General features: G+C 43.5%; 1 protein-coding gene across 2 annotated transcripts in view; it reads right to left on the bottom strand.

The window, feature by feature from the left end:
- Nucleotides 1-384: 384 nt before the first annotated feature.
- Nucleotides 385-27,793, bottom strand: part of TMEM233 (transmembrane protein 233) — a 38,485-nt gene continuing 11,076 nt past the window's right edge. Inside the window, exons 1-3 of one of the 2 annotated variants that reach the window (XM_058691139.1) lie at nucleotides 12,253-12,994; nucleotides 11,134-11,270; nucleotides 385-2,435 (exon numbers count right to left, since the gene is read on the bottom strand). In XM_058691139.1, coding sequence (XP_058547122.1) covers nucleotides 2,429-2,435; nucleotides 11,134-11,270; nucleotides 12,253-12,405 — 297 coding nt within the window. In that variant the 5' untranslated portion in view covers nucleotides 12,406-12,994 and the 3' untranslated portion in view covers nucleotides 385-2,428. Of the gene's footprint in view, nucleotides 2,436-11,133; nucleotides 11,271-12,252; nucleotides 12,995-27,793 lie in introns of those variants that run through there. The other variant, XM_058691138.1, reaches the window with a different exon arrangement.

Here is a 27,793-nt window from a genome sequence, read left to right on the forward strand (position 1 = left end):
TTACCGACTGAACCACCCAGGCGCCCCTCTGACTGCTTTTTGGAGTGGAACAAGGATGATCTCAGCCTTGCAGGAAGCCCTGGAGGAGAACATCATCCCAGTTTATCAATATGAAAGCTCTCTGCCAGGTCCCAAGGCCCAGCAAAACTCAGACCCCCTCTGGAGCCCAGGGACATTATTTAGTGACTTCAGTGTCTAACATTTTCAATGCCTCCTGGAAGGGCATTTCAGGCCTAAGTTAGTTCCAAGTTGACACCTCTCCAGCCCCATCCCCAGCCTCTCTCTGTCTTCCCTACAGGCTTAGACTGGGATCCAGGAGCCCATTCCCTCTAGAAGGTTGGGAACCCCGAGAAAACACAACTTTATACACCATGGAAAACAGGCTTACTTAAAACCATTTTTATTCTGCCTCTCAGCAACACTTTTCATTTGATCTGGGTAAAAGATCAGGGACCCAAACACAAACAAACAAGAAACAAGATGTCTGAAACAGAAATCAGGATCCAATATACTGGAATGACGTTAGGATCTCTGCGTGCCGAGAATTCGTGGCCCTGATTCAGTTTCCTCCTGGGACAAGTGCTGGCTCATGACAGACATCCGGCTGAGATGACAGGTGGAATCTGATGCCCATCAACGTTTATTTTTTGCTGGGGTCCAGGATTTTAACAAATGCCTGAGATTCATAGTAATCTAAGAACACTGCTTTGTATTTGTATAGCACTTAGAATCTCCCTCCAGGGGCATTCACATCTATTATGGCGATTAATTCTTGTTAACAACACTCTGAGGTATGTAGACAGGTATTCTCATTTCCATTTCCCAGATGAAGAAATTCGAGGCACAGAGAGGCTAAGAAACTTGCCTAAAAATCAGCTTGCATAGCCTGTGAGTGGCAAAAAAGGCCTTGGGACACAGGTGTTTTAATTCTCGGCCTCTTGTTCATTCACTTAGAATAAGCTGCCTTTTCTCTTGCTTAGGAAAGTTCATTACCACTGTATTTCTGATAGTAGTTCTTGAAGTTACTTTTGCCACATGTACATATCACCTGTTGTGTTAATCCCTTGATATTTTCTTTGAGTCCACTTATTTTTCCTAAGTAAATTTATTTGAATAGAAACAACGTATCACGTCCCTAAGGGGAAACTGTAAATGGAAGGTAATTAAGAAATACAACGAAAACAGGACTCTGCTATTAAATTCTATCTAGACAGAAGACTTTGAACCTGAGGCCTGCTCTTCCTTTATGAAGAAGGGAAAAGAGCCAAAGTGACAGAAAAGGTGTTAAGGACCCGTGAGCACTAAACAGAAGCTTTCTCTTTGCTGTAATCGGCGTTGAGAAAGAATAGAAAAGGGGAAACATACTTTGTAATTTGCATCACTTAATGTTGTGTCTATAAACAACTTAAAAATGATCTTTGTGTACCACCAGTGGTTTGCCCTGCATCTGAGAAACACGGGGTTGGCAAGTTCTGGCAGGCAGAATAATGGCATCATTAAGCCAGTACACTCACACCTGAAGGGGTTACGTTTGACAGAAAAGAAATACAGTGGGTGGTATTTCCAGGTTGGCATCCAGGAAAATCAAAGATCTTGCCTGAGACTTGCTAAAAAAGAGGGGGGGGGGATGGTTTGAATAAAGCACATTCCGTAAACAGCCAGTTTATCCCCAAAACTGGGATGGGGAAGGTGCTCCTGTACCTAGAATTGATCACTAAGTACAGTCTCAGAGTCTTGAAGTGAAAAGTGAGGTGAGCAGCGGTGGATACAAGCAAGGGAGAGGACCATCAGAAGATTGAGGTCAGGACAAAAGGCCAGAAAGACCCTTCATCTGTTTTCTTTGGTGAGTGATGTGGGGACTCTGGGGGCTGTGGCGGGGAGCAACTGATGGAGTGGGACCCTCTAGCTATGGCATGTAAAATTAAAAGGGGACAAAAAGCACAGATTCAGCTCCATTGTCAACTTTAAACATGCTGCAAATGTTTGCGCTCGACTTGGCAGACGCCAGCTTCTAGGACCTCCCTCTCCCCCCACATGTAGACCCCCCAGCCTCCATGTAGAAGTACTGAGATTTCCTGAGGCTCATCTCTGCAGAAGAGGCATGGACACAGAGGCCTTCACTAAACTCAGACAGTGAGACTTGAGTTTTTCTTTTTGTTTAAAAAAAAAAAAAAAATCTGTGATGGCTGACCTGTCTGTGCTGCTTGGTTTTCCTTAATTTTGGACTTTTTTTTTCCTTCCTTTCTTTCTTTTTTTTTTTTTTTTTTTTTTTTTTCTTTTTTAAGTTCATTTGCCAGGGACCTGCCTCTGGAGAGTCCTGGAGGAAAAGATCTCACAGTCTGAAGTCAAGGGTCCATTCCTCAGAAACTCCGGTGGGGTGTGTGTGGATGAGGTCCGTCCTCCATGCTCACGGCTGACTGCTGGCCGCTCAGGCGCTGTGGGGTACACACAGACAGGGAGAAAGAGTGAGAGAGAGAGCAGGCCTGGGCCTTCTCCACCCAAGGGCTTCCGTTCTCTGTAGGAATCAGCCTTGATTAAACAAGTGCAGACCTGGGCCAGCATATCTGCATAAGCATTGGCTTCCTTTGGAGAAATGTCACATCTGAAACATATTTGATTTTACACTTGGACCATGCAAACAACAACAACCCACAAAAAACAGAAAAAAATCCGACCCACAAATGATACAGATGCAGTAAACTGCTTTGTGAGCATTTCTGAACCTCATTCTCCTCCTAAAGGGTTAGCAGTACTGTTTAGCATTTTGTATGCATCTTCCAGGTGATTTTCTCTACATTTAAATCTGTAAGTATGCACTTAGAAATTCATCTTGTGTGTGTTTATATACATGGGATAATGATATATCTATATATGATATGTATGTATCATATATATGTAAGATATGGGTTACACACACACACATATTCATTCATTAATTTACTCAATAAATATTTACACGCCAGGCCCTGCTCTAGGTGTTGGTGATGACAGTGCCCAGCAGTTACATAGTGAGTACCGTGTGTGAGGCATTGTGCTTTACACAATTGAATCTTCCCAGTCCTGTGAGCTAGGTGCTGTTTTATCCCCACTTTACAGATGAGAAAACTGAGGCACAGACTGGTTAAAAGACATGCTCAAGAGCACACAGCTACTTAGAGGCAGAACCTGGATTCAAACCCCAACAGTTTAGCTTCAAAGGAAGAACCGTAAAATGTTATGCTCTATTATTATGGGCAATGACAGAAATGAAAATGTTTTTGGGGCGCCTGTGTGGCTCAGTTGGTTGAATGTCTTGAGTCTTGATTTCAGATCACGTCATGATCCCAGGGTCGTGGGATTGGGGCCCCACACTGGGATCTGCCCTGAGTGTGGAGCCTGCTTAGGATTCTGTTTTCCTTTCCCTCTGCCCTTCTCCCCTGCTTGCGCTCTCTCTCTCTCTCAAATAAAAAAGAATGTTTTTGGAGTCTTCATCCTACTAGGAGGAAATAGACCATAAAAGTGTATGATTATATGCATATTAATATATAAAATGTATAATTTTATGTCAATATAATAAGTTACATATAATTATATATTATACAGTCAGTTTTGCAAGGAGTGGTAAGTACTAGGAAGAAAAGTAAAGTTGGAATAAGAGGACCAAGGTAATAAGGGTGGGGCTGTGGGTGCTATTTTAGAGAAGTTGGTCAGGGGTAACCACTCTGCTAACAGGTGACCAAGCGTCTCAAGGATAGATGGGAACAAGCCACTTGGATATCAGGAGGAAGAAAATTCTGGGTAGAGGGACCAGCAAGTGCAAAGGCCCTGTGGCAGGAGCATACTTGCATTGCTCAAAGAAGAGAGGGGAATTCAGTATAGCTGAAGTGGAGGAGTGAGGGGGCAATGTGCTGGGAGATAAAGAGAGGCAGCAGCGAGATCATGTGGGGCCTTCTAAAGCCATAGTATGGGAGATGGGCGATGTATATTTAAACTGTGGTGTGGTATCCTGTCCTATGAATAAACCACTGGGTACTTAATCATTTTCCCACCCATGGCCATTTAGGTTGTTTCATGGTTTCCCAGCTGCGGTGAACATCACTGCACATCCTGGCTGCGTTAGAGTCATTTGGAGAGCCCTAAACCCTACGAATGCTTGGTCCTATCACTGGAGATTCTAATTTAACTGATCCAGGGTAGGCCCTGGGCATTGTTAGTTTTTAAAGCTCCCCAGGTGACTCTAATGTGTAACCAGGGAAGAGAGCTACTGTTTCACGTGCCTATTTGTACACTTGTATCTAGGGAGGATACTCAGAAATAGAATTGCTGAGTGGGTGGGCACATGGATTTTCAAGTTTAATAGATGTATTCAAATTGACCTTCCAAAGACTCAGTTTACTCCTCCACCAACAGTGTTGTTTTGTATCCAATTCTTCATACTCTCGCCAACCTTGATATTATCCATCTTTTTAATTGTTTCAATCTGACAGTCAAAAGACCCCAGTATTTTGTTGTTGCTCTGGTCACTGGTTGAACATCTTTTTAACGGCTATTTTGATTTATTTGTCAAAGTCCACAAGTTTATATCCTTTTCAAAGCCACAGTCTTTCCATTGTTGATGATGACTTAGGTGTGATTTGTCTTGACTTCAGCTTATGTGAACCAACAAAGAAAGGCCCTTCTGACCTTTTGGGAATAGGTAATGTTCCCCATTTTTCGTAATGGGATCACAAAAATTCTCTGCAGACACGTCTGTGGAAACCAATCCCCAGGAAGTTTTACTCCAACCAGTAATATAGAAAAGAAGATGAATTTGCTTTTATGTTTTTGCAAAAAGGCCAACTTTTTGCTTCTTTCCTACCTTGACACATATGCTTATTTCCAATCCTAATGCAATGAAGGATATTTTGAGGCCAGGAAAGGACTCATTCCGGTTTATTTATAAGCCATAAGCTTTACCAGTGCATAATGGCTTAATATTTGCTAACTTTGTGTCTGCTAATGGAAGACACATGGGATCCTTAATCTACTTAGGAGGCCAAGTTCTTCCTGAATGAAAACTTTGGAACATGAAGGCTTTTATTGCTAAGAATGACAAACAAGCAATTTTAATACATGGTAGGGCCCTGCCTGGCTGTTTAGATGCCTACACAGCCGTCCAGAGTCATAAATTCAGTGGAGTTGCATTGTACGTGTGAATGAACGTGTGTGTGTGGTGAATGAACCATACATGTTTCTCAAAAACAAAAAAGCAACTCTTTAAATGGAGCTGGAGATTCTGGTCATGAGGATGGGTGGGTATATGACTCCTATACCTTCTGTGTGACTTGGGGGCGTGGTTCCAGTGTTGCACATATGCCATGCCAACTATTTCAGCTGGTGTTCAACCCAAGGAATGTCATCTCTTCCAACACCGGTGGGAACACTGGGTCTATTGGGCTGACCAGGATACAGGGTGGGTGTGAATCTCTAATAGGGCATCCCCCCACTGTAGATGCTTCCAAGATGAATTTTGATCATACTCAAAGCTCACCTGATGCCCTGATGTTCGAACTTCACCCCTCAGTAAGGTGAGACCTTCCTGAATATCATTTGTCATATTTCTCGTGGGACATTTGTCTGCTTTATACCCAAGCTTTGTCACAGTCAACTGTTTTTGCAGCTAAGGAAATTCCACTGAATTCTGCAGGGCATCAGATATGTGACCATGAGCCTGATCATGAGGAGAGAGGGAAGAACAAACTTGGGAGGTGTGTAAAGTGCGCTGGGGAGTAGGGACGAAGCAGCAGATGTGTCTCGAGATGTAAAAAACATCTTGTTTTGTGGCACATATTCATACACGGGCAAGAATGTTCCTCCATCAGGTGCAAAGCCCTAGAACAGTGTTTCTGCAACTTTGGAATGCTTAGAACTATTTTTGGGGGGATTGCTTGTGATAATGCATCTTTCAGGACCACTTAGGGTCTTGATTAGAGGCCACGAATCTGCATTTTCATAAACATCCCAGCTGAATTTGTCACAGGTGACTCTGAGACTTTGAGAAACACGATTGGAATAACCTCACTTTGCTCGAATCCTCAAGGCACCAGCAGAAAGTAAAAGCCTGCAGACAGGTTGATTTAGGCTGGGGACTTGAACGATTCGATTGATAAATAGACTGCAGCAACATTTAAATTTTTCAGCTCTGTGCAATTCATTTCTCCCCTTTCCCCAGCAGCTGGAGAGCAGAGAATTTTCTGACTTTGAGAGCCTGCAAGTTTCTGATTCTGTTTGCACCAGAATAGTTCTCTTCTGAGAGTGCCACATTCTGTCCCAAGCTGTTGAATATTTTAGTGTCAGTGATTCCCAGTTTTTGTGGATTTGATGTCCCAAATCTCTCTTTAACTGCCACATGGCTTACATGGATATCCTATTGAAAGAGACCTTTTTCTGAGTTTGGGTAAAGACTCTTATGACCCAAGTTTATCCACCTGGGATTTCCATCATTTGGGAGGGAAGGGATTGGTTACAGTTCTCTCGATAAGGACACGTAGTAATTTTTTAAAAGGTCAGGACTTCGGGATTAGTTTCGGTGTTGTTGATAAGGATAAAGAGTAATTTTTTTTAAAGGCAGGATTTGACAGTTTTTAAACAGACTTGTCTGTTTATTTCAGACAGTTTTTGAATGAGAATCAGAAAAGTCACCTATTCAAGGCTTTTTGTCTCATATCCAGGCTTGGGCTCCTCTAAAGTCAGACTTCCCCAGAACCCCTCAGTGCACGCCCTTGCTGCCTTGAGGATTGTTACAAAAGAGCCTTCCTGTGGGTACTCTCCTTGGCGGTAACTTGACTCCCCTCCTTGGTAATGAATGAGATACGACACGTTTAGGATGATGACTTTGCTGATGTAAATGAAAACTGGCCACTCTGTTAAAGGCCAGCTTCTGTTAGCGCATTCTTCCTTCTGGGTTGGGAGGGAGGACGTTCAAGAGGGTTGAGCTGACCACCTGCGTCTAAACCCCAGGGTAGGAATGGGGAGCTGGAAAATGCAGATTCTTGAGCCTCACTTCTGACTTAGCGACTTGGAATCTTTTGAGATGGGGCCCCGATACCAACTTCTTTTAAACTTCCCCAGGTAACTCGCATACAGCTTAAAGTTAGAAACCTCTGTCTTAGTAATTCCACATTGCCACTCAATTCCTCCTAGGGCTGGGAAATTTTATTTCAAAGGATTACTGAGAAATTGGCCCGCTATTGGTCTTAATGGAAGATAGAATTGATTTCATTCTCTACGGGCTAGTTTCTTTCCTACACACACACACACACACACACGCACGCACGCACGCACGCACACACACACACACACACGCACACAAAGCCTTTATATTTGAATTTCTCCCTGGGATTCTAACTCTGGAAGATATTTTTGTTTTCTCTGATAACATGGAGGGAAAGGTATCTGAAGGGAACCTGACCATACAGATGGGAAGTAATTCTATCCTTACTTTATGGATAGGGAAATTGAGGCTGAGAGAGTAACTTGCCAGGGTGGTCTATGTAGTAGAAGTAGGATTTGTATCCTAGTAAAGCCAGGACTGAAGTCCAGGCTCCAACCACAATGAAACACTGTTTCTTAGGAACCACTGCTAACAAAATCTCAATCACAAGCATATACCGGTCGATGCTTCATCTCCGGATAGAAATATTTATATTGAGAATGGAGAAAGTCCCCATATGTGAAGACTTCTGTGTCCCTTGTAGAACTGCTTGGATGGTGTCTAATGGGCAAACTGATCTTTGAAAGCCACATTGTGTACCAGAGACTGCAAAGCAGATGATGTCCAGGCTGGAGATGTGGTTTTTGTATGTTTTTTCGTCTTGCTTTGTTTTTGGGTCTCACCATGTGTTTACATAATGTGAATTGGTTGTCAACGTCTAAAAAACAGGAGATGCGAAATGAAAACCTAGCTTTCTAATATCTTTTGAAAAATGGGCTCCACGGGGTCTGCATTCCAAGTGGTAACAATCAGCTGGACGGTGCTCTCGAACATCACAGTCCCCACCACTCATATTGTGCTGTAACTGGGAACATTCATGCGTGTTCCTTGCAGTTCTTCCTGCTTCCTTCATGCAGTGTTTTGATTTTGCTACCCTTCGTCCTGTCTCATCACAGGTTTTTGTTTGTTTGTTTGCTTTTTGTCTGCTTTTTGTAGGTTGAAATGTCAGCATACCACCCCCATATAAATCAGCTCTGGAGCTAGCCACAAGTTGAGTGCTATCTCCTGGTTTTGTTACTGAGTATACTAGCTATTGGCTTAGAGGCAATGTGGCACTGTGGTTAAGAACACAGCTTTCAGGGCACCTGGGTGGCTCAGTTGGTTAAGCATCCGACCTCGGCTTGGGTCATGATCTCACAGTATGTGAGTTTGAGCCCCACACCGGGCTCTGTGCTGACAGTGCAGAGCCTTCTTCGGTTACTCTGTTTCCCTCTCTCTCTGCCCCTCCCCTATTCACACTTTGTGTGTCTCTCTCTCTCAAAAGTAAGCAAACGTTTAAAAAGAAAAAAAGAACACAGCTTTCAGAGCCAGATTATCCCAGGATAAACCCTGCCTTTATCTCTAAGTAGCTGTGAGACATCAGGCAAGTTATTTCTCTTCTCTGAGTCTCAGTTTTCTTATCTGCAAAGTGGGGAGGTTGCTGTGGGGATTCAACAGGGATTAATTCATGTAAGAGCTTAGACAGTAGCTGGCCTATTAAGTTCTATGTCAGTGTCGGCTGCTATTATTATAACCCAGCTCAACACTGATCTGGGCAGTATGTATTTTCACAAGTTCCCAGGAGTTAGGCCAAGACTTGGCCTTTTTCCCCTGGAACACTGTCCTTTGAAATTAGCTCATGAGTGCAAAGCCATGAGCTCTATTTGGTAGCATCTTAAATTCTGAAGTCCTCTCCCAGCCATGTTGATAACAGCAGTAATAATAGGATTAGTAAATGGTTTGCATTTATATATATACATTTTAATGTTGGGGCACCTGAGTGGCTCAGTCGGTTAAGCATCTGACTTTGGCTCAGGTCATGATCTCACAGTTCGTGGGTTCAAGCCCCACATCGGGCTCTGTGCTGACAGCTCAGAGCCTGTAGCCTCCTTCAGATTCTGTGTCTCTCTCTCTCTGCCCCTCCCCTGCTCACACTCAGTCTCTCTCTCTCTCAAAAATAAATAAAAACTTTATAAAAAATGTTTTTGATGTTTATTTGTTTTTTGAAAGAGAGAGAGAGAGCGTGAGCAGGGGTGGGGCAGAGAAGGAGACAGAGAATCTGAAGGAGGCTCCAGGCTCTGAGCTGTCAGCACAGAGCCCCATGCGGGACTTAAACCCACAAGCTGTGAGATCATGACCTGAGCCAAAGTCGGACGCTCAACTGACTTAGTCACCCAGGCGCCCCTGCATTTATATATATATTTAAGTTTATTTATTTATTTTGAGAGAGAAAGAGAGAACAAGAGAAGGGGAGGGGCAGAGAAAGAGGGAAGAGAATCCCAAGCAGGCTCTGCACTGTTAGTGAGAGCTCGACATGGGGCTCAATCTCACGAACTGTGAGATCATGACCTGAGCCAAAACCAAGAGATGGATGCTTAACGGACTGAGCCACCCAAGTGCCCCGAATGGTCTGCAGTTTTTGTGCACCAACTAAGGAACAGACATCATGCTATACACGTGCTGTGGGTCATCTAATTAACCTTCACAATAGCCTTCTTAAGTGGATTATACTACTATAACCCTCATTTTACAGAAGAAGAAACTGAGGTTAAGCACTTGGCTGACCATCAGTCACAGTAGGTAAGTGGCAGAGGGGGAAACTGCGTCCAGGCAGTCTGTTGCCAAACCGGCATCAGTGGCCCCACACCCACAGCCCCGTACTCACACACGAGCACATTATATGCCTTCCTTAAAGGATAAAGTTGGTGTCTGCACATCTATTCTCTAGCCATCTTCTTCATAGACCAACACCATCCATTTTCATCTTGCAGGCAAGAGACTTCCTTAGATGTTTTAGTGTCCCCTTTTCCTCTCTTTGGTCAAAGCCATCTATTTCCGCCCCCTTCTGTGACACTTCCTGTTTTCCCATCTTCCCCTCCATTCGGCCGCCTGATTGTTCCTGGGACTACCCTTTTGACTGCCAAGGTTGGGTTGGCTGATTTGACAGGCTGATGGGTGTCTGCGTCCTCCCTTGCCCACCAGGTGAGCCTTTCCTGAAACCAAGTCAAAGAGGCTGACCTTCTCAGCTTGAGGGACATGGTGCGGGGGTGGGGGCTAACCCCCTGCTCTGGGGGAAGAGCTAGAAGATTTCTCAGAGTCCTTATCTGCCTTGCCAGGAGCTACACAGTGAGGCAGAGACGGATCTGGGCTTGTCATTTCCAGGTCTTGATTGTCCATTGCACGACCTTGCCCCTGTCAAGCCTCTGATGGAAAGTGTCATTGATTCTAGCCGACGGAGCCCATCTGAGCTGGTTAGAGAAATCAGGATAAATGTGTCCAAATCCAGAGAGAAACAGCAACAGCATCCATCTCTTTGTGAGACGAGAGCACGTTGGCAATACCAAAAATATGTGGAACCCTTCTGCTCTTACAGTAAGAACAGGTCGGCTAGTTGAGTCAAAATCATGAAATCATTCAGCAGATCAGATGGTAAGGCAGAGGAAGGGACTGAGGCAGTGAAAATCCATGTGGGATTCTCCGGTCTTCCTCTCTCATCTCTCAGAGATGGGAAAACTATGGCCCGTGGGCCAGATACCAATTTTTGTAAATAAAGTTTTATTGAACACAGCCATACTCATTCATTTGCATATTGTATATGGCTGCTTTTGTGCTGCAGTGGCAGTTCAGTAGTCACGACTGAGATGGCGACAGAGGCCTCTGGCCCTTTATGGAAAAGTTTTGTTGACCCCTGTTCTACACAGAGCAGCTAGAAGTTGGTGGAGTTTTGGACCCTGAGTGCCCGAGCAGAGGACAGACTGTCCACAAAACAACATGGTTTGTGTAGCACCAGTGAAATGAAAACGAAAACTCTTTTTCTTTGGCATCGTTTGCTACCAGAACATAACCTAACCTGTCCTAACGATTCCAACGGGCATTCGGGAGAAGGCATTTTACACTGGGACAGATTCAGAGAGCCTACTTACTTCCTTGTGAAGTGAACTGCACAAGAAATACCGATGATCAGAAGGCCAATAATGATGGAGGCGATGGCCACCCACTTGGCATTCCTCCCAAGCCGCTTGGATCCTTCGATGTCTCCATCGTTGTAGCTGTTCAGAGACTGGGGGACACAAGGGAAGAGCTGGTGATGACAGACAACCCACAAGGAAAGACATGTGTTTCTCAGGCTGATCTGATCATCACCTCCTCCAGGAAGCCCTCCCTGGGCTGACTTACTTCCCCTTGCTGATTATTTTCATTTTAGCGTTTACCATAGCACATTAAAATGATTGATTGGGCCTCTCCTATTAGAGTAGAAGTGCTATGTGGGCAGGGACCACTATCTGGTGTTGAGCACAGTGTACCAGTGCCTGGTGCCATATTTGTCCTGTAGAAGATTCTTGATAAATATTTGTCTAATGTACAGGTATGCATGTCTCGTCCAACAGAATGGGGTTTGCAAACTCTGGCCCATGGGTCAAGTCCAGTCTACTGTTGCTTTTTTAATGCTTATTTTTAAGAGAGAGAGACAGAGACAGAGACAGAGGATGAGCAGAGGAGGGGCAGGGAAAGAGAAAGACCCAGAATCTGAAGCAGGCTCCAGGCTCTGAGCTGTTTGCACAGAGCCTGACACGGGGCTCAAACTCATGAACTTTGAGATCATGACCTGAGCCGAAGTCAGACACTTAACCGACTGAGCCACCCACGTGCCCCCAGTCTGCTGATTTTTTATAAATTAAGTTTGTTGGGCACACAGCCACACTCATTTGTTTATTACACTCATTTGTTTTACTATACACTCATTTGTTTATCTGTGGCTGCTTTTATGCTACAACAGAGTTGGGTAGTGGGTCAGAGACCATACTTACTGTTTGGTCCATTATAGAAAAAGTTTACCTCTCCTGCACTAGAAGTTCAATCCATGAGGTCAGGGATCTTGGCTGAACTGTTCACCTCTATCCCCAAGCCAAGCTGTCATTCAATTGGTACCTACTCATATGGCTTTCCCAGCTGGTAAAATACTGAACTACTTCTGGTTGGCTGGTAAATAGCAGTTACCCCTCCCCTCCTGGCCCCCCAGCCATCGTGCGTGGCCCTCACACCTTTGACTCTCCGCAGACTTCCCCATGATCCAGCAACTTCAGGGTTACCAGTTGGCCCCATCCTGATTGAATATTTAGTTGCGTATTTAAATACTTGTTGAATATTTTAAACATCACCTTAGTTGCTAGTACTTTGAGCAGTGTCTGGTACATGGTAGGAGTTCAAGAAATAGGTATTGGCTAGTGGGTGAGAGATGTATATCCATTTCCCTGCAGAATATGAGTTCGTTGGAGGGCAAAGTGGAGGTGCTCAGAGAATGTTTGCTGCTGGGCTGATGGCCAGGGCAGCTGAACAGTCCTCTAATAAACCCTCCTTATCATAACTCCTACTGCTGATGATCCCCTCAAAAGTTCTGCTGCAGCTCAAAGAAGTCTGGAAATAAGTATTCATGAGTTACAGACGGAGGTTGATCAGTGTGGTGAATTGCAGATTTCAGTAGAAACCTCTGTTCTTCATCCCCAAATCGCCGCACTTCAGTGATAGATTGTTCCTCTTCTTGGACTTTTAAGGGGGATGAAGCACATGTAGGCAATTACAAGCCAGGGAAACACCCAGTAGAACACCGAGCTTTCCACTTCCAGAACCTTCCATTAATTCTTGGATTCTGGCCACCTTAGCAACAAGCTGGGGGCCTCAGCAGTGAAGGGGGCCTCGGCAGTGATGGGGCTTGTTCAAAAGACTGGTGTGAAGGGGGAGGCAGGAACCTGCAATGATATCCAGAACTTCCAGCAGCATGAGCACCAGAATTCTGGAGTGCTCAGCCCTGAGTATTTACTACGAACATGTGGCTAGTGATTTTTGTTTGTTTTATTATTAGTTTTAATATTTATATATTTTTGAGAGAGAGACAGACAGAGTGTGAGGAGGGGAAGGGCAGAGAGAGAGGGAGACACAGAATCCGAAGCAGGCTCCGGGCTCTGAGCTGCCAGCACAGAGCCCGATGCGGGACTCAAACCCGTGAGCCATGAGATCGTGACCTGAGCTGAAGTCGGATGCTTAACCAACTGAGCTGTCCAGGTGCCCCTCTTTGTTTTAAAAACAGATAGATGTCCTGAAAAGATTCAGATTTAATTGGTGTGGGGACCAAATACCAGTTTTCTAAAAAAAAAAAAAAAAAAAAAAATTGGTAAAATACATATAAAATTTACCATTTTAACAATTTAAAAAAATTTTTTTTAATGTTTATTTTTGAGACAGAGAGAGACAGAGCATGAACGGGGGAGGGGCAGAGAGAGAGGGAGACACAGAATTGGAAGCAGGCTCCAGGCTCCGAGCCATCAGCCCAGAGCCTGACGCGGGGCTCAAACTCACGGACCGCGAGATCGTGACCTGAGCTGAAGTCGGACCCCTAACCGACTGAGCCACCCAGGCGCCCCTCATTTTAACAATTTTTAAGTGTGGGTTCAGTTGCATTAAGTGGTAGTCACTGAAGTGGTTTTGTGACCATCACCACCAACCATCATCCCAAACTGAAATTCTGTACCCATTAAACCCTCCATTCTTCCACCCCCAGCCCCTCCCCTGGCAACTGCCATTCTGCTTGCTGTCTTTATGGATTGGACCACTCTAGGTACCTCACATAAGTGGAATCATACAATATTTGTCCTTCTGTGCCTGGCTTATTTCATTAAGCAGTGTCCTCAAGGTTCAGCCCTGTTGTAGCATGGGTTAGAATCCCCTTCCTTTTTAAGGCTGAATAACATTCCACTGTCTGTATAATATCACATCTTGTTCATTTATTCATGTGTCGATGGACACTTGGGCTGTTGCTGCAGAATTTTTTTTTAAGATTCTTAGAATTGAAAACCTGTGGTCTAGGCAGCTGTCCTTAATGCCCTACAAGGTCAAGGTGCCCACCACCTTACGATTTATCCCAGGGGCACCTGGGTGGCTCAGTTGGTTGAGCGTCCAGCTTTGGCTCAGGTCATGGTCTCACAGTTCATGAGTTTTAGACCTGCATTGTGCTGTCCGTTATCAGTGCAGAGCCTGCTTCAGAGCCTCTCTCCCATTCTCTCTCTGTCCTCCCCTGCTCACACTCTCTCTCTCAAAAATAAACATAAAAAAAAAAAAAAAAAAGATTTATCCCAAGGAAGCACGTAATAGAGCATGGGCTCTAAGTCCAGAGAGAGCTGAGTTCAAATTCCATGTGTTAGTCGCTGTGAGAATTAGAGGAAGTTATCAACCTTTCTAAGGTTGATACATCTGTATAGTTCTCATCTGTAAATTGGGGGCAATGGTAATAGCATCTCCTTCACAATAGAGGAGCCAACGACTTAACAGTAGTAGTTAGCATTGCCCCAGCACATAGTATATACTCAATAAATGTTAGCTTTTACTGTGAATTGCCACTGTCTATCTTGTTCTTCCTCCAACACTAAGATCTTTGGGGTACAGTAGAATCATCTGGGGTACTTCTCAGAATTATAGATGATCAGGGTCTGCCTCTTGCTGGAGCAGAATCTCTGAGGACCTATATTTGAGGAACTCTGGTTTTTGTTGTTGTTGTTGTTTATTTATTTTTTGAGAGAGAGAGAGCAGAAGAGGGGCAGATAGAGAGGAAAGCAAGAATCCCAAGGAGGCTGTGCACCATCTGTGCAGAGCCTGATGTGGGGCTCGAAGTCACAAACCATGAGATCATGGCCTGAGCCGAAATCAAGAGTTGGATGCTTAACCGACTGAGCCACCCAGGCACCCCAGGAACTTTGTTTTATAGTCTTCAGATCAAAGTCAATGTGTAGAATGTTAGACCTCACAGTCCAGTTCATTTTTTTAAAATTATGTTTTTTTGCAATCCAGTGTAAAATTACGCACATTCAAAATGCTCTTAAATTGATCATTATCCTGTTGTGTTGCTTTGGAAAATCGAGTTCTGAGATGCACTTAGGGCAACGCACTGGTGTTGATGTAATCAGAGGGAAAATATAGGGAGACTCCTCCCTCCCCGAATATTGTCAACTCCTGGCTGTTTGGATGAAAACACCCGTTCCATGTTCTCAAGTGGGAAGAACAGTAAGCCTGTGCCATACTGAGGGGTACATCTATATCTGTGCATTGCCCCTGAGCAATGGAAGCTTCCCGAGCCACGTGAGTTGTTTGCTACAGGTCAGCAGAGCCAGGCTGGTGACCTGGCCAAGGGAGATTTGGGTGCAAGCCATGAGTGAGCCTTGTTCAACCTTCGTCACCTGCTGCCGCTCTGGCATCTTGTATGTGACCCTCCTCTCTGCAAACCACCATGTTGCTGGGGCTCCTAAGGGAGGTGCTGAGTTGTCTAGAATTGAGGCCTTGGTTGGCTTGAAAGACAGATGAAAGCCTCTTTCAGTATTAGCTATGGATTCTTCTTCCACTGCCCCCCACCCCCGGCTCCCGCCATGAGTTCTCTTATGAATCTGTTTCCTCCTCTGGTCCTTGAGGAAGGGGCTGTCTATGGCATATCTGCTGGGTAAATGTTAGGATATGGAGAAAAGAGCGTGGCAGCTTTAGAACTCCCAGATTTCACAATGAAGGACCTCACTGGTTGGGAATCTCGGGGTTCAAGTTGGAGATCTAATAATGAAGCGAGAAGGAATTAGCTCCTCCCTCCCCCCATTCATTGGCTGTCATTCTTTGTGTCTCCCAATTTGGAATTGCATACTAAGGGTCTCCTGGCAGATGCTATGGACTGAAGAGGAGGAGATGGGTTGTAGAGAAAATGCGTGGTTTATAAATCTTTTTCTGAAAAGCTTAGAAAGCAAACTATCCCATCTGCTGTGGAAGAACTAGAAAGAAACAGGGGATGACTTAGATACTTAACATTTATATGATCTTATTAGTTCCTTTACAGATTACAAATGTAATTTGTGAACACGTAAAGCATTCAAATGCTACAGAAACAGCCAGTAAATAGTAAGTCCTTTTCCTCATCCTATTTCCCAGGGATAACCATTGTTTGCAGTCTGGTGCATTTGCTTCTAGATCCACCGCCTTCCCTCCCCCCCCCCCCCCCCATCACCTCGCTCAGCCCACCTCCCACCCCCTGCCCACGAATAATATGAAAGGAAAGCTAACACTTTCTCTTGCTTCCATTATGACTAAGTACCTCGTGTCTATCAGTCAAGATAAAGAAATAGCAATTTGTACCCTGAGATAAACCAAGAATACAGGGTCAGTCTGTTGAGCCTATATCCCTCCAATATTGAAACCTTGAGTATTTCCCATAAATCTTGGCAAAGACAACTTCATCTCCGTCTTTTGTGATGTTGGTGCCCAAATGGGGGTCACACTTTTGTGGATATTGTAATCTCTTGAGAAAGATACTATTTTGCTTTGTTTATTTGTTTATTTTTAAATTGTGAACAGATTATTGTAAAACTTGGTTACCTTGGCAGTTTCGCAGTTGTTTTCTTTAAATACTTGTGTTGTGCTTTTTATTGGGCTAGCTGGTCCTTTTGAAGGTGGACTCCCTTGCATTTCTTTCCAAGTGAATTTTTTTCTTTTCTAAATGTTTTGGCCTCTGAGTCTTTCTTTGACAAAATAATAATGATAACAGGTAACACTGATTGAGCATTTATATGTGCTAGGCACTGTGTTAAGTATTTTTCTAGGATTATCTCATTTGTCCTCATAACAGGCCTGTGAGGTAGATGCTTTATTGTTTCCATATTACTAATGGGAAAGTTGAGGCGCAGAGAAGTTAAATGATTTGCCCAGAGTCACACAGCTAGTTTGGTAAAGTGTGGATGTGTGTATGTGAATGTTTGTTGGTCAAATGTAGTTCTTCTTGATGAATTCTATGCTTCTATCATTAGTCCAGTTTTCTATTAGTTTGTCTTTTTCTTATTGATTTGTGGGGACTTTTTACATATTGTAGATCCACATTGTGCAATAGGAATATAATGGGAGCCTCATATGTAATTTTATTTATTTATTTATTTTTTTAATTTTTTTAATTTATTTTTGGGACAGAGAGAGACAGAGCATGAACGGGGGAGGGGCAGAGAGAGAGGGAGACACAGAATCGGAAACAGGCTCCAGGCTCTGAGCCATCAGCCCAGAGCCTGACGCGGGGCTCGAACTCACGGACCGCGAGATCGTGACCTGGCTGAAGTCAGACGCTTAACCGACTGCGCCACCCAGGCGCCCCTCATATGTAATTTTAAATTTTCTAGTTGCCATGTTAAAAAAATAAGAATAAATCGGTGAAATTAACTTTAATAATGTACATAAAAGTCTGTGTGTACACACACACACACACACACACACACACACACACACACACAGAGTTTGTCTGTTTTCTCTTTATTCCAAAAATATGAATGATATTATACTATCCTGTTCTGCAACTTGCATTTTCCCACTAATATAGGGTGTGCACCTTTCCAAGCTAGTGCTTCTGGGTCTGTCTCATTCTTGTTTTCTTTCTCCAGGCATGATTTAAAAATAGTTATATTGATGGATTTCCTAATGTTGCATTATCCTTACATCCTTGGGGGGCAATATCTTAATTTGTCATGGCACTTTTTGTTGTTGTTGTTTTTAGGTAACTTTTTGTTTTCAAATAGCTTCAAACTTACAGAAAAATTGTCAGCGTAGTTGTCTCATTCTTTTTAGTGGCTTTGTCACTTACATGGTTGCACCTCACCCATAGACATTTCAGTTACTTAAAGGTTGTTGCAATTACTTAATATGCTTCAGTAGACATCCTTATTCGTAGAGTTTTGTGCGCGTTTGAGTCTCTCCTTAGTTAGGATGGATTCCTAGGAATGAAACTGTGGAATCAAAAAGTAGCTGTGGTTACGTTTGGAGAGACAGAGTCAAATTGCCCTGCAAAAAAAAGGCTAGACAAATTTACACCACCACTAACAGTATTTAAGTGCCCTGTTCCTCATATCCTTGCCAACCTTGTTTATCTTTTTTTTTTTTTTTTGCCACTCTGATAGGTGAAAAAGAATCTCAAAATAACATTTCTTTGGTTTAATGGTGAGGTAGAGCTATCTTTATGTCCTTCAGACCTCTGCTCAAATGTCACCTTCTTAGAGAAACTTTCTAAGAACAGTGTATTTAAAACCCTCTCTGGGGGCGCCTGGGTGGCTCAGCCGATTAAGTGCCCAACTCTTGACTTTGGCTCAGGTTGTGATCTCATGGTTTGTGAGTTTGAGCCCTGCATCAGGCTCTGCGCTGATGGTGCAGAGCCTGCTTGGATTCTCTCTCTGCCTCTCTTTTTCTCTCTCAAAATAAATAAACTTAAAAAAAATCGTTAAAAAAAGAACCTCTCTCTGGTGACCAATACAGTGCCTGAAACATAGGAGATCAATAAATACTTGTTATATGAATAAATGTTTATTGGTCACCTGTATTTATTCTTGATGAATTTTGTACTTATATCCTTTATCCAGTTTTCTATTGGTTTGTCTTTTGCTTATTGATTTGTGAGAACTTTTAATATATTACAGATCACCACTGTGCAATAGAAATATAATGGGAGCCACATATGTAACTTAGAATTTTCTAGTAGCCACATTAAAAAATTAAACATAAATAGGTGAAGTTAATAATATATATTTGATTTAACCCAACACATCCAAAATAATATCATTAAAAGCTTTGGTGCCCCATATTTCAAATACTCTATAGTCACATGTGGCTAATGGCAACTGTACTGAATAGCACAGCAGATGATATACCTTAACCTGTTACATATATTGCAAAATTTTCCCCTAGTTTCTTCCAGTCCATTTTTCCCCAAATTATAACTTCTATTTTGATATAGATTGAAGCTCATAAGAAGTTGCAAACTATAGATAGTACCAAGAGTTCTCAAAATGCTTCACCAAGCTTCTCCTAATGATGATATCTTATGTAACCATAGCACTTTGTTAAAACCAGGAAACTGACATTGGCATGATACTATTAACTGAGATGTTTTTGTTTGTTTGTTTTGGTTCATTGTTTTGTTGTTTTTGTTGTTTTGCTCTGTGTGTAGTTCTGTGAAGTTTTGTCTCACGTAGATTGGAGTGTCCACACTCAAAGAAATTCTCTCATATTACATCCTTCCCCTGTGTCTGTGTCTGTTGTCTTCTAACTTGTATACGTGGTGCTGGGATGTTGCCCGGGGTTCCTTTCTGAGCTGTAGTCCTCATGATTCCCTAAACCAACCACCCTTATTTTCAGGTGCTGGGTGTCATCTCTGTTCACCATGAAAATTATGTTGAAAAGAAGGACTTTTAGTTTCCTTCCAGGTTTTATTTTCCTCTGTGAGGCAAATGAAACTTTCTCAGGACGTAGAGCAAAGAAGGCCTCACCGCACATTTTATAAGGCTCTTGAGAGTCCCCAGCAGGGCATTTTCTCTGTTGTCCAAGCTTGGGCTTATGCTGGGAGAACGGAATAGTTATTATAAAACCTAAGGACAGCACCCGGGTCTTGGTCAGCTGCCTTGAGCCGGCAAAGGTCACACTTTGATAGAAACGTGGGCAAGTTCCTTTCTCCTGTAGTAAATACTAATGATGTCACAGTCACTGCATCAAGTTATTTCAGGCTTATTTATACATCCCTTCCCTGGATGGACACCTGATACTCAAATACCCACGGAAGGAAAGTTGGTCAGGAACCAGAATTGAGGGTGACTGTTTCTCGGCCCAACTTCAAAAAAACCGTAGCAGGGACCAGCAAGACTGTGTCGTGAGGCTGCACAGCCAGGACTCCTGGCTGCCTGTCAGAAGGCTCAGACGACTCCTGGCATCCACATTTGCAAGAAGGAGAGACTCAGTATAACTCCATAAATTTTGCTAACTGGAGTTGAACACCAGGGGAGCCAACGTTCTAGACATTTGTGACACCTTACATCAAATGGTAAAACTGATCGACTGTCCTGAGCCAGACAAATATGGAAAGCACTTTGTCCTTTCTCTCTGGTCTTAGAGCAGAACTCTTGACACATTCTGCATGATCCCAGATGAGATGGTGTCACCTATGGGGTAACTGCTGTGCAAGCCTGAGATGCAACTCTTCAGAGTCATGCTTTTTAAATTCTCCTATGTTGGTGGTTCCCAGCCCCCAGCTGACCTTAGAATTACCTGAAGGGACTTTACAGATTCCTATGCCCAAGCCCCCTCCCAGAGCAATTGAATCAAGGTCTCTGGCACTGGGACTCCAGCTTACTTTTTTGTAAGCTTCCCAGGTTATTCTAGGAAGAGTTGAGAACCACTGTTGTAGATGGACATCCATCCATCCATCCATTCAAAAGCTATTTGTTGAGCACCAACTATATGCCAGACAGTGCTCCTCACCCACATGGAGCTCACATTCTGGTGGAGACTGAAAATAAGTAAACAGGCTAATATGATGATTACAGAATCTTACTGAGGCAAGAAAAATGGGGCATAGGGAGGGAGCTTTTGCTGAGGTGGGGCAGTAGGCTGACATGTGAAGATTTGAGAAGGGGCCAGGCCTACAAAAAGAGGGTGGGGGAAGAAGAAGCCTGGCAGGGGGAAACAGCACATGCAAAGGTCCAGGGGTAGGAAATAATTTTCTTGTTGAAGGTACTCAAGAAAACCCAGTGTGACTGAAATGTAAGTGTGAAGGAAGGAGGGGGAAGGAGAGAAATAAGAGGCTGGAGGTAAACCAGAGGCCAGGTTAGTTATAATAATAATGAATTATGGTAAAATAATAGTTAATATTCACGAGGTATCTATTTTATGCCAGGCCCTGGACTGACCGTTTATGTCGTCACATAATTGAATCTTCACAATGACCCTCATGGGGGTGAAAAATTTCATGCCTCATTTTACAGGTGAGAAAACTGAGACTCAGAGACAAGGAAGCAAATAATGTTTCCACGTTCAAAGACAACTTTCTAAGGGGGCTACAGACTTAAGCAAATGACCATAAGTTAACTGACAAAGCTCTTACAATAACTACGCCATTATGTCCACAAAAACCTATGAGCTTGATTCAATACACTGTTGATAACCTGGCTTCAGGAAACTGACTTGATTCTAATTTAATAAAAACTTGGCCACTGATGTAAAAAAAAAAAAATAGGGCAAATATATCTCCAATCTGTGCTACGGATCTCCCTGTCAAAGATTTTGAAAAATTTTTCATTTTCTTTGTTCTTGTCTACCACCAAACGTGCTCAGAAATCCCACGTTCACCCTCAAACAGAATTAGCCCCCAAACCCAAAATAATAGCCATGAAAGACATTGTCAGTTGTTTGTTTGTTTATATTTTGGTTTCCTGGTCCTTATGAATTAAATGAGTTAATACACGTGCAATGCTTCGAGCAGAGCTTGAGAAATAGCGTGTCAGTCGGTAAGTATTAGCTATTACATTGATGTTATTATTATTTTGCCATATGCCGATTGACAAAGATGAAAACAAATGAGCTATTAAATATACTTTATTTAATATGCTCTACTTTTATTTAGTATGCTTTATATTCCCCTTGCCCAATTGCGGCCTCCTAGGATTATGCCTACTGTTAAGAAAAAAAGACCTCATAAAAACCAAGAGGTGTCTTCCCCCTTTGTAGGGCAGAGAAGGCACATTCCTGTTACCTGGGACAGGTAAGCAGAGAAGCCCCAGCAGCCAGTGACACCACAGTGGGAAGCAGCTTTTTTGGAAGGCTCTTGATGTCTGATAATGCGTAAGGGAAGAGAGCGTAAGTCACTTGTATGGGGGGATGGGATGGGAGTGCTGAGTGGCATTGGCTGGAAACACATCCTTGGCTCCCCATGGCCCTGGAACAGATGCACATTCTTAATCTCTTACAACTCAACAATAGTAAACAAACAACAATTAATCATGGTCTTCTGAGCCCTGCAGGGTCTGACATCCGCCTGCCTCTCCAGCCCCACTTGGAACCTTCCTCCTTGCTCCCCACCTTCCTTTTTCCGGCCCCCTGGTCTTTGTCCTGGTCATTTCTTCTGCTGGGAGCCCTCTTCCCTTGATGTCTCATGTGGCCAGTGCCTGCTCATTCTTCCCGTCTCAGCTTTCATGTCTGCTTCCTCAGGGCGGCCTTCTCAGGTCAGGTCACTCCGTCTTCACTAGTCCCCTGACCTACACGCTGAGTCAGCCCTCGTCTCTTTCCTTCATGGCATCTAAGTGACTCAGTTATTTTACTCTGTTGCTTATTGACTCATTGAGCGTTTGACTCCACCATCTGACTGTGAGCTCCATGAAGGTGGGCGCCATGTCTCTTTTTACTCATTATTCTTTTCCAGTGTCTGATGGAGGACCGGACACAATATTTCCTTAACTCTCTTCGACGAGGTCAGGTTGACAGAAAAGCAAACAAATAACACAAACAATGCAACCAAACACTGTAATGAAGCAGTTGGTTAACTTAACTTTCTGACCAAGGTAACCTGTCATTTTGGTACTGGCAGAACAGAGGGTAAACTGAGTCATCTAACTTCTGTGTCAGAGTCCTGAAGCGTGGGCTTCTGCCTTAGGATAGCAGACATGGGTTTGCTGTCTGAATGAGCAGAATGAGGAATTTTTGGCTTGAGGTCAAATGCTTATGAAGGGATTTCAGCTGCTTTCACTTCAGAAGCCAGAGTCACTGACAGTTTTTCACTTAAATGGACCCCACCACCCCAGTCCTTGTATATGTGTATGTGAATTGTGCTATGCTTCATTTTATTACAGACAATATTTACAATAGATGTTTGGATCTTTAATAGGGTAGTAGCTGAACTCAAAGGAAAATAAGGCCTTGTGTGGATGGCTCTGAGTCTCTTTTCCTCACTTGTAAAATGGGGGTGATAATGTCTACAGCACAGGCTGGTTGTGAGGCTTAATTGAAATAATGAGCGTGAAGGCCTGGCGGTACCTCATTTAATCTTGAAAACAATGCAGAGAGATCTGCATTAACATTCCTGTTGAATAGGTGGGAAAACCGAGGCTCAGAGAAGTTAGATGAAGGGGTGGGGTTGGGATTCGAACCTAGGAGTTGACTGTAGAGCCTGAACCACAAGTGTCTGCCTTTGAATCTGTTGCCAGTTCTTGTTGGGGAGTAAACGAGAGAGAGAGGCTCCAAGCAAAAAAAAAAAAAAAAAAAAGAAAAAGAAAAAGAAAAAAGTCGTTTCATTGAAAACTTTGCAACACATAGACCCCCCCAATGGTCACAAGGCAAGTGAAAGAAACAAGGACCAGACAACCCACTACAGAGGAGACAGTATTGCAGATTACATATCGGATAAGGGACTTGCATCCAGAATATATAAAGAACTCTTACAACTCAACAATAGTAAACAAACAACAATTCAAACAAGCAATTAAAATTGGACAAAGGACCTGGGCAAAGGATCTGAATAGACATTTCTCCAAACAAGATATACAGATGGCCAATAAGCACATGGGAAGATGCTCACTATCGTTAGTCATTAGGGAACTGCAAATCTAAAGCACAAGATACCCAGGAGGGTGACTGGAATAAAAAAGACAAACAATGACAAGTTTTACTGAGGATGTGGAGACACTGGAACCCTCCTGCGTGAAAATGTAAAATGGCATAGCTACTTTGGAAACAGTGTGACAGTTTCTCAGAGTCGCCATAGAGTTACTGTATGACTCCACACTTACACTCCCAAGTATATACTTCTCACCCGAGAGAAGTGAAAACACGCATACACAAAAACTTGTCCGTGCACGTTCATGGAATGTTATTTAGGATAGCCAAAAAATGGAGTCAACTCAAAAGTCTATCAACAACTGAATGGAAAAACAAAATATGGTCTTATCATACAATGAAGTATTACTTATCTTTAAAAAGAAGGACTGATGTGCTAAAACCTGGATGAACCTTGAAAACGTTAGGCTAAGTGAAAGAAGACTGTCGTAAAAGATCATATAATGCATGATTCCATTTATCTTTATTATTTTTAAAGAGGTATTCATTTATTTTGAAAGAGAGAGAGAGTGCACAGGTGTATGTGCAGGGGAGGGGCGGGGGGGGGGGGCAAAGCGGAGGGCTGAGAGAATCCCCAGCAGGCTCTGCGTTGTCAGCCCAGAGCCTGACGTGGGCTCGAACAGAGCCAAAATCGAGTTGGACGGTTAACTGACTGAGCCACCCAGGCGCCCCTGTATGATTCCATTTATACGAAATGTCTAGAATAGGTAAATCCATGGATACGGAAAGTAGATTAGGGGTTCGGGGAAAGAGGTGTGACAAGTGATTTTAATGATTATGGGATTTCTTTGAGGGTGATGAAAATTTATTGGATTTAAATAGTGGCAGTGATCGCACAACCTTGTGAGTAGAATAAAAATCACTTGAATTGTATACTTTTTTTTTTTTTTTTTTTTTTTTTTTTTAAGAAGCAAGGCCTGGTGACAGAGCTTTTGTATCTTGAGGGCTCCAGTGGACCAAATGGTGGAGGCCAGAGAATTGGTAGTGTCAGGCAAGAGATGATGTCAGGGCTGAGAAGCAGCTTGAAGGTATATGACTGTTACCCCAATGTCTGCTGGAGACAGCACGAGTTAACCGTTACCACATTGCAGTTTTGTGTGAGAATGTGAGAAGCACCTCTCAGAAATACAGAAAGGAATTTTGTGGGAGTTGCCTTAGTAGGGAGGGCCAAACGTTTATTTTTTTTAACGTTTATTTATCATTGAGAGACAGAGACAGAGCATGAGCAGGGGAGGGGCAGAGAGAGGAGGAGATACAGAATCCGAAGCAGGCTCCCGGCTCTGAGCTGTCAGCACAGAGCCCGGTGTGGGGCTTGAACTCACAAACTGCGATATCATGACCCAAGCCGAAGTCATGACCAGAGCCGAAGTCAGTTGCCTAACTGACTGAGCTACCCAGGCGCCCCTGGGCTATTGTTTATTAATGTCTGCTGTATTCGCACTCACAGGCCTTTAATGCCTAGGGAAACTGAGACCCAGACAGAAATAGATCTTACTTCTTCAGTGACCAGATTAATTCTGAGTGATTGTTCTAGTTTAGAATGAATTGAAGTAAAAGTAAACCAAAAATTGGTCCTAAATGTGGGAGCAGGTTGGCTTGAGGCCTGGGCAAAGTAATGATCTGTGAAGAACTCTTGTGTGACACCTCATCAGATAACAGAAGCCCTAGCTTTCTTTTTTTTTTTTTTTTTTTTTTTAATTTTTTTTTCAACGTTTTTTATTTATTTTTGGGACAGAGAGAGACAGAGCATGAACGGGGGAGGGGCAGAGAAAGAGGGAGACACAGAATCGGAAACAGGCTCCAGGCTCCGAGCCATCAGCCCAGAGCCCGACGCGGGGCTCGAACTCACAGACCGCGAGATCGTGACCTGGCTGAAGTCGGACGCTTAACCGACTGCGCCACCCAGGCGCCCCAAGCCCTAGCTTTCTATTTGGTGACCGATTCTGGGATTCCTTCCTGGGGGAGTTAGGTCCATTTTCAGTGGATGACATAGATATCATAGCATATGTCCCTGGAACACACCATGCTTTTTCTACCCCTGGGCCTTTGCACTTCCTGGTTCTGCTCAGATCTTGCCATGACTGGCTTATTTTCATCCTTCAGCCTTTGCCAACCACACTTTCTAAAGTAGAATCTCTTCTCCACCACCTGCTCCCACTAGTCCTTCTCTTTCATACTTCTTGTATATTCTCTTGACAGCATTTACCACTCTCTGACATGATCTTGTTTATGTGCTAACTTGTGTATAGTCTGTCTTCCCCCACTAAGACAAGTTCTCAGAGAGCCAAGACCTTGACTGTCTCATTCAACAAGCAGGGGAAGGCTGTGGTTGTTCTGTGCTGCCCATAGAGTATAGGGTAGGTGTAGGTTGGCTCATTTTGGGGGCAGAGTAGATCACTTTGGAATGAACAAACAGATCATCTATTTGTTTCCTGTATCTTATTTCTTAACAAGTTCAGAACTCTTTGGGGAAGAAGAGAGGCTAATTCACTGACCCAACACGTGGGCTGTTTCTAGTCACTGAGAACCAGCTAGCTCACAGATGCCCAAAAGGTTAGCTGTGTAAAGCTGACATTTATCTACAGGGTCACCATAATGTCTGGCACATAGTAAGTGTTCACGAATTGTTGAATGAGTGAATGAATGTGGGAGAACCCCTGCTCCTTGCTTCCTACCCTTGAAAAAGTGGCCAGAGGGTTCCTAAGTGCTGTGGTGTCTTCTCTGAGGGGACCAGGCATACTCAAGTGACGTTTCTTTGTGTTGGCTTAAAGCTCTCTTCCCTCAACTGAATTCCTTTTTCCAGCTTTTCCCTTTGAAGCTCAGGGCTAAGTGCCACCCAGCCAGCTTCTTTCCATAGTGTCAGGGGTCAGGGACCCCATAACTGGAGGAGAAGGCTAATGGCCCAGGCTCTCTCTGTCTTTGGTCGTACAGATGTCTGTTTGCAATACCCCTGCCTCTTCCGTTTTCCTTCTCATTGAAAATGGGCTTTGGACTTCATCACAATCAAGCACAAATATGGAAGGGGCTTTTTTGGGGCTCATGGGATGTTGAAGTATTGGAGGTGTTCTGTCCAGTGTCCATTTACTTTCGTTGGTAGATACCTAGGAGATAGTGTGGCCCAAGGGAAGGCATTATGAGCCACGTGTCCTTCAAAAGCATGAAGAACGTACCTCAGGAGCATCAGGTGACCTCTGTGCAGTTGAGAGACAGAACAAAAAAGTGGGCGTCGCTATGGAAAACAGTACGGCATTTGAAATTTTCGTTATTGTTTGATGTGTCGGGTTGCCAGTACTGAAGTCCAAGTTTTGGAACGTGTTCCCTTTCCTTCGAGACACGTCTTCTCTTTCAAGACCATTCTCATTTTCACCATCCCTGTATCTCTAGTACATATTTGGCCAGTGGGAAGTGAAGTTACCTCCCTTTCTCTGTCTCTCTTTGTGTATGTATCTCTCTCTCTATCTCTCTGTCTCTGTCTCTCTGTCTCTCTCTTACACACACACACACACAGACTCACATACCTGTATAGACTTACATCAATGCCTGAACATAGCCTCAGATACTTTTGTTCGGGCGTAAGAACTCTTTATATAGATCAGCATTGTCTTAGATCCCCAACTCCTCAGTAGCAGGCTCCATCAAAATAGCTTGATGGGTGTGGGTCCTTTAGTAATAATGTGAGTTTTCAGATGACTTCCAGATTTCTCATTTAGATTTTGCTTGCTCCTAAGTTTCTGTGCCTAAAGGTAGTGCTGGAAATTTAGAGATGGGGCTTGTCGACCACAAGGCCCATTTCCTTGTCATCACCCTTCATTCATTCATGCTTGTCTGTCTCCTTCTCGTGCTTCTGGGCTGTTTCTCTCCATAAATATCTTCAAGGACAAGTGAGAATTGTTCTTTTGCCCGTCTATCATTAAAACCAAAAAGCTAGAGAGGAATTCTGCCAGGCTTGATTGAGAGTATTATATGATGCTTCTTTTATTGATGGGGCAAGTCTATTAAAAGGGAAAGCTTTCAGAACATCAAAGCTGTATTCCTATCAAAGAGCAAGGCGTAGCCACCTGATTATAATCCTTCAAGAGGCTAGACTATAAACTCCATGGGGCAAAGACTATCATGTTTGATTTTGCCCACTAGTGTCGTCTTTCTTTCCTT

The sequence above is a fragment of the Neofelis nebulosa genome, chromosome 11 (genome assembly GCF_028018385.1).
Source record: "Neofelis nebulosa isolate mNeoNeb1 chromosome 11, mNeoNeb1.pri, whole genome shotgun sequence".
NCBI classification, from domain to species: domain Eukaryota; kingdom Metazoa; phylum Chordata; class Mammalia; order Carnivora; family Felidae; genus Neofelis; species Neofelis nebulosa.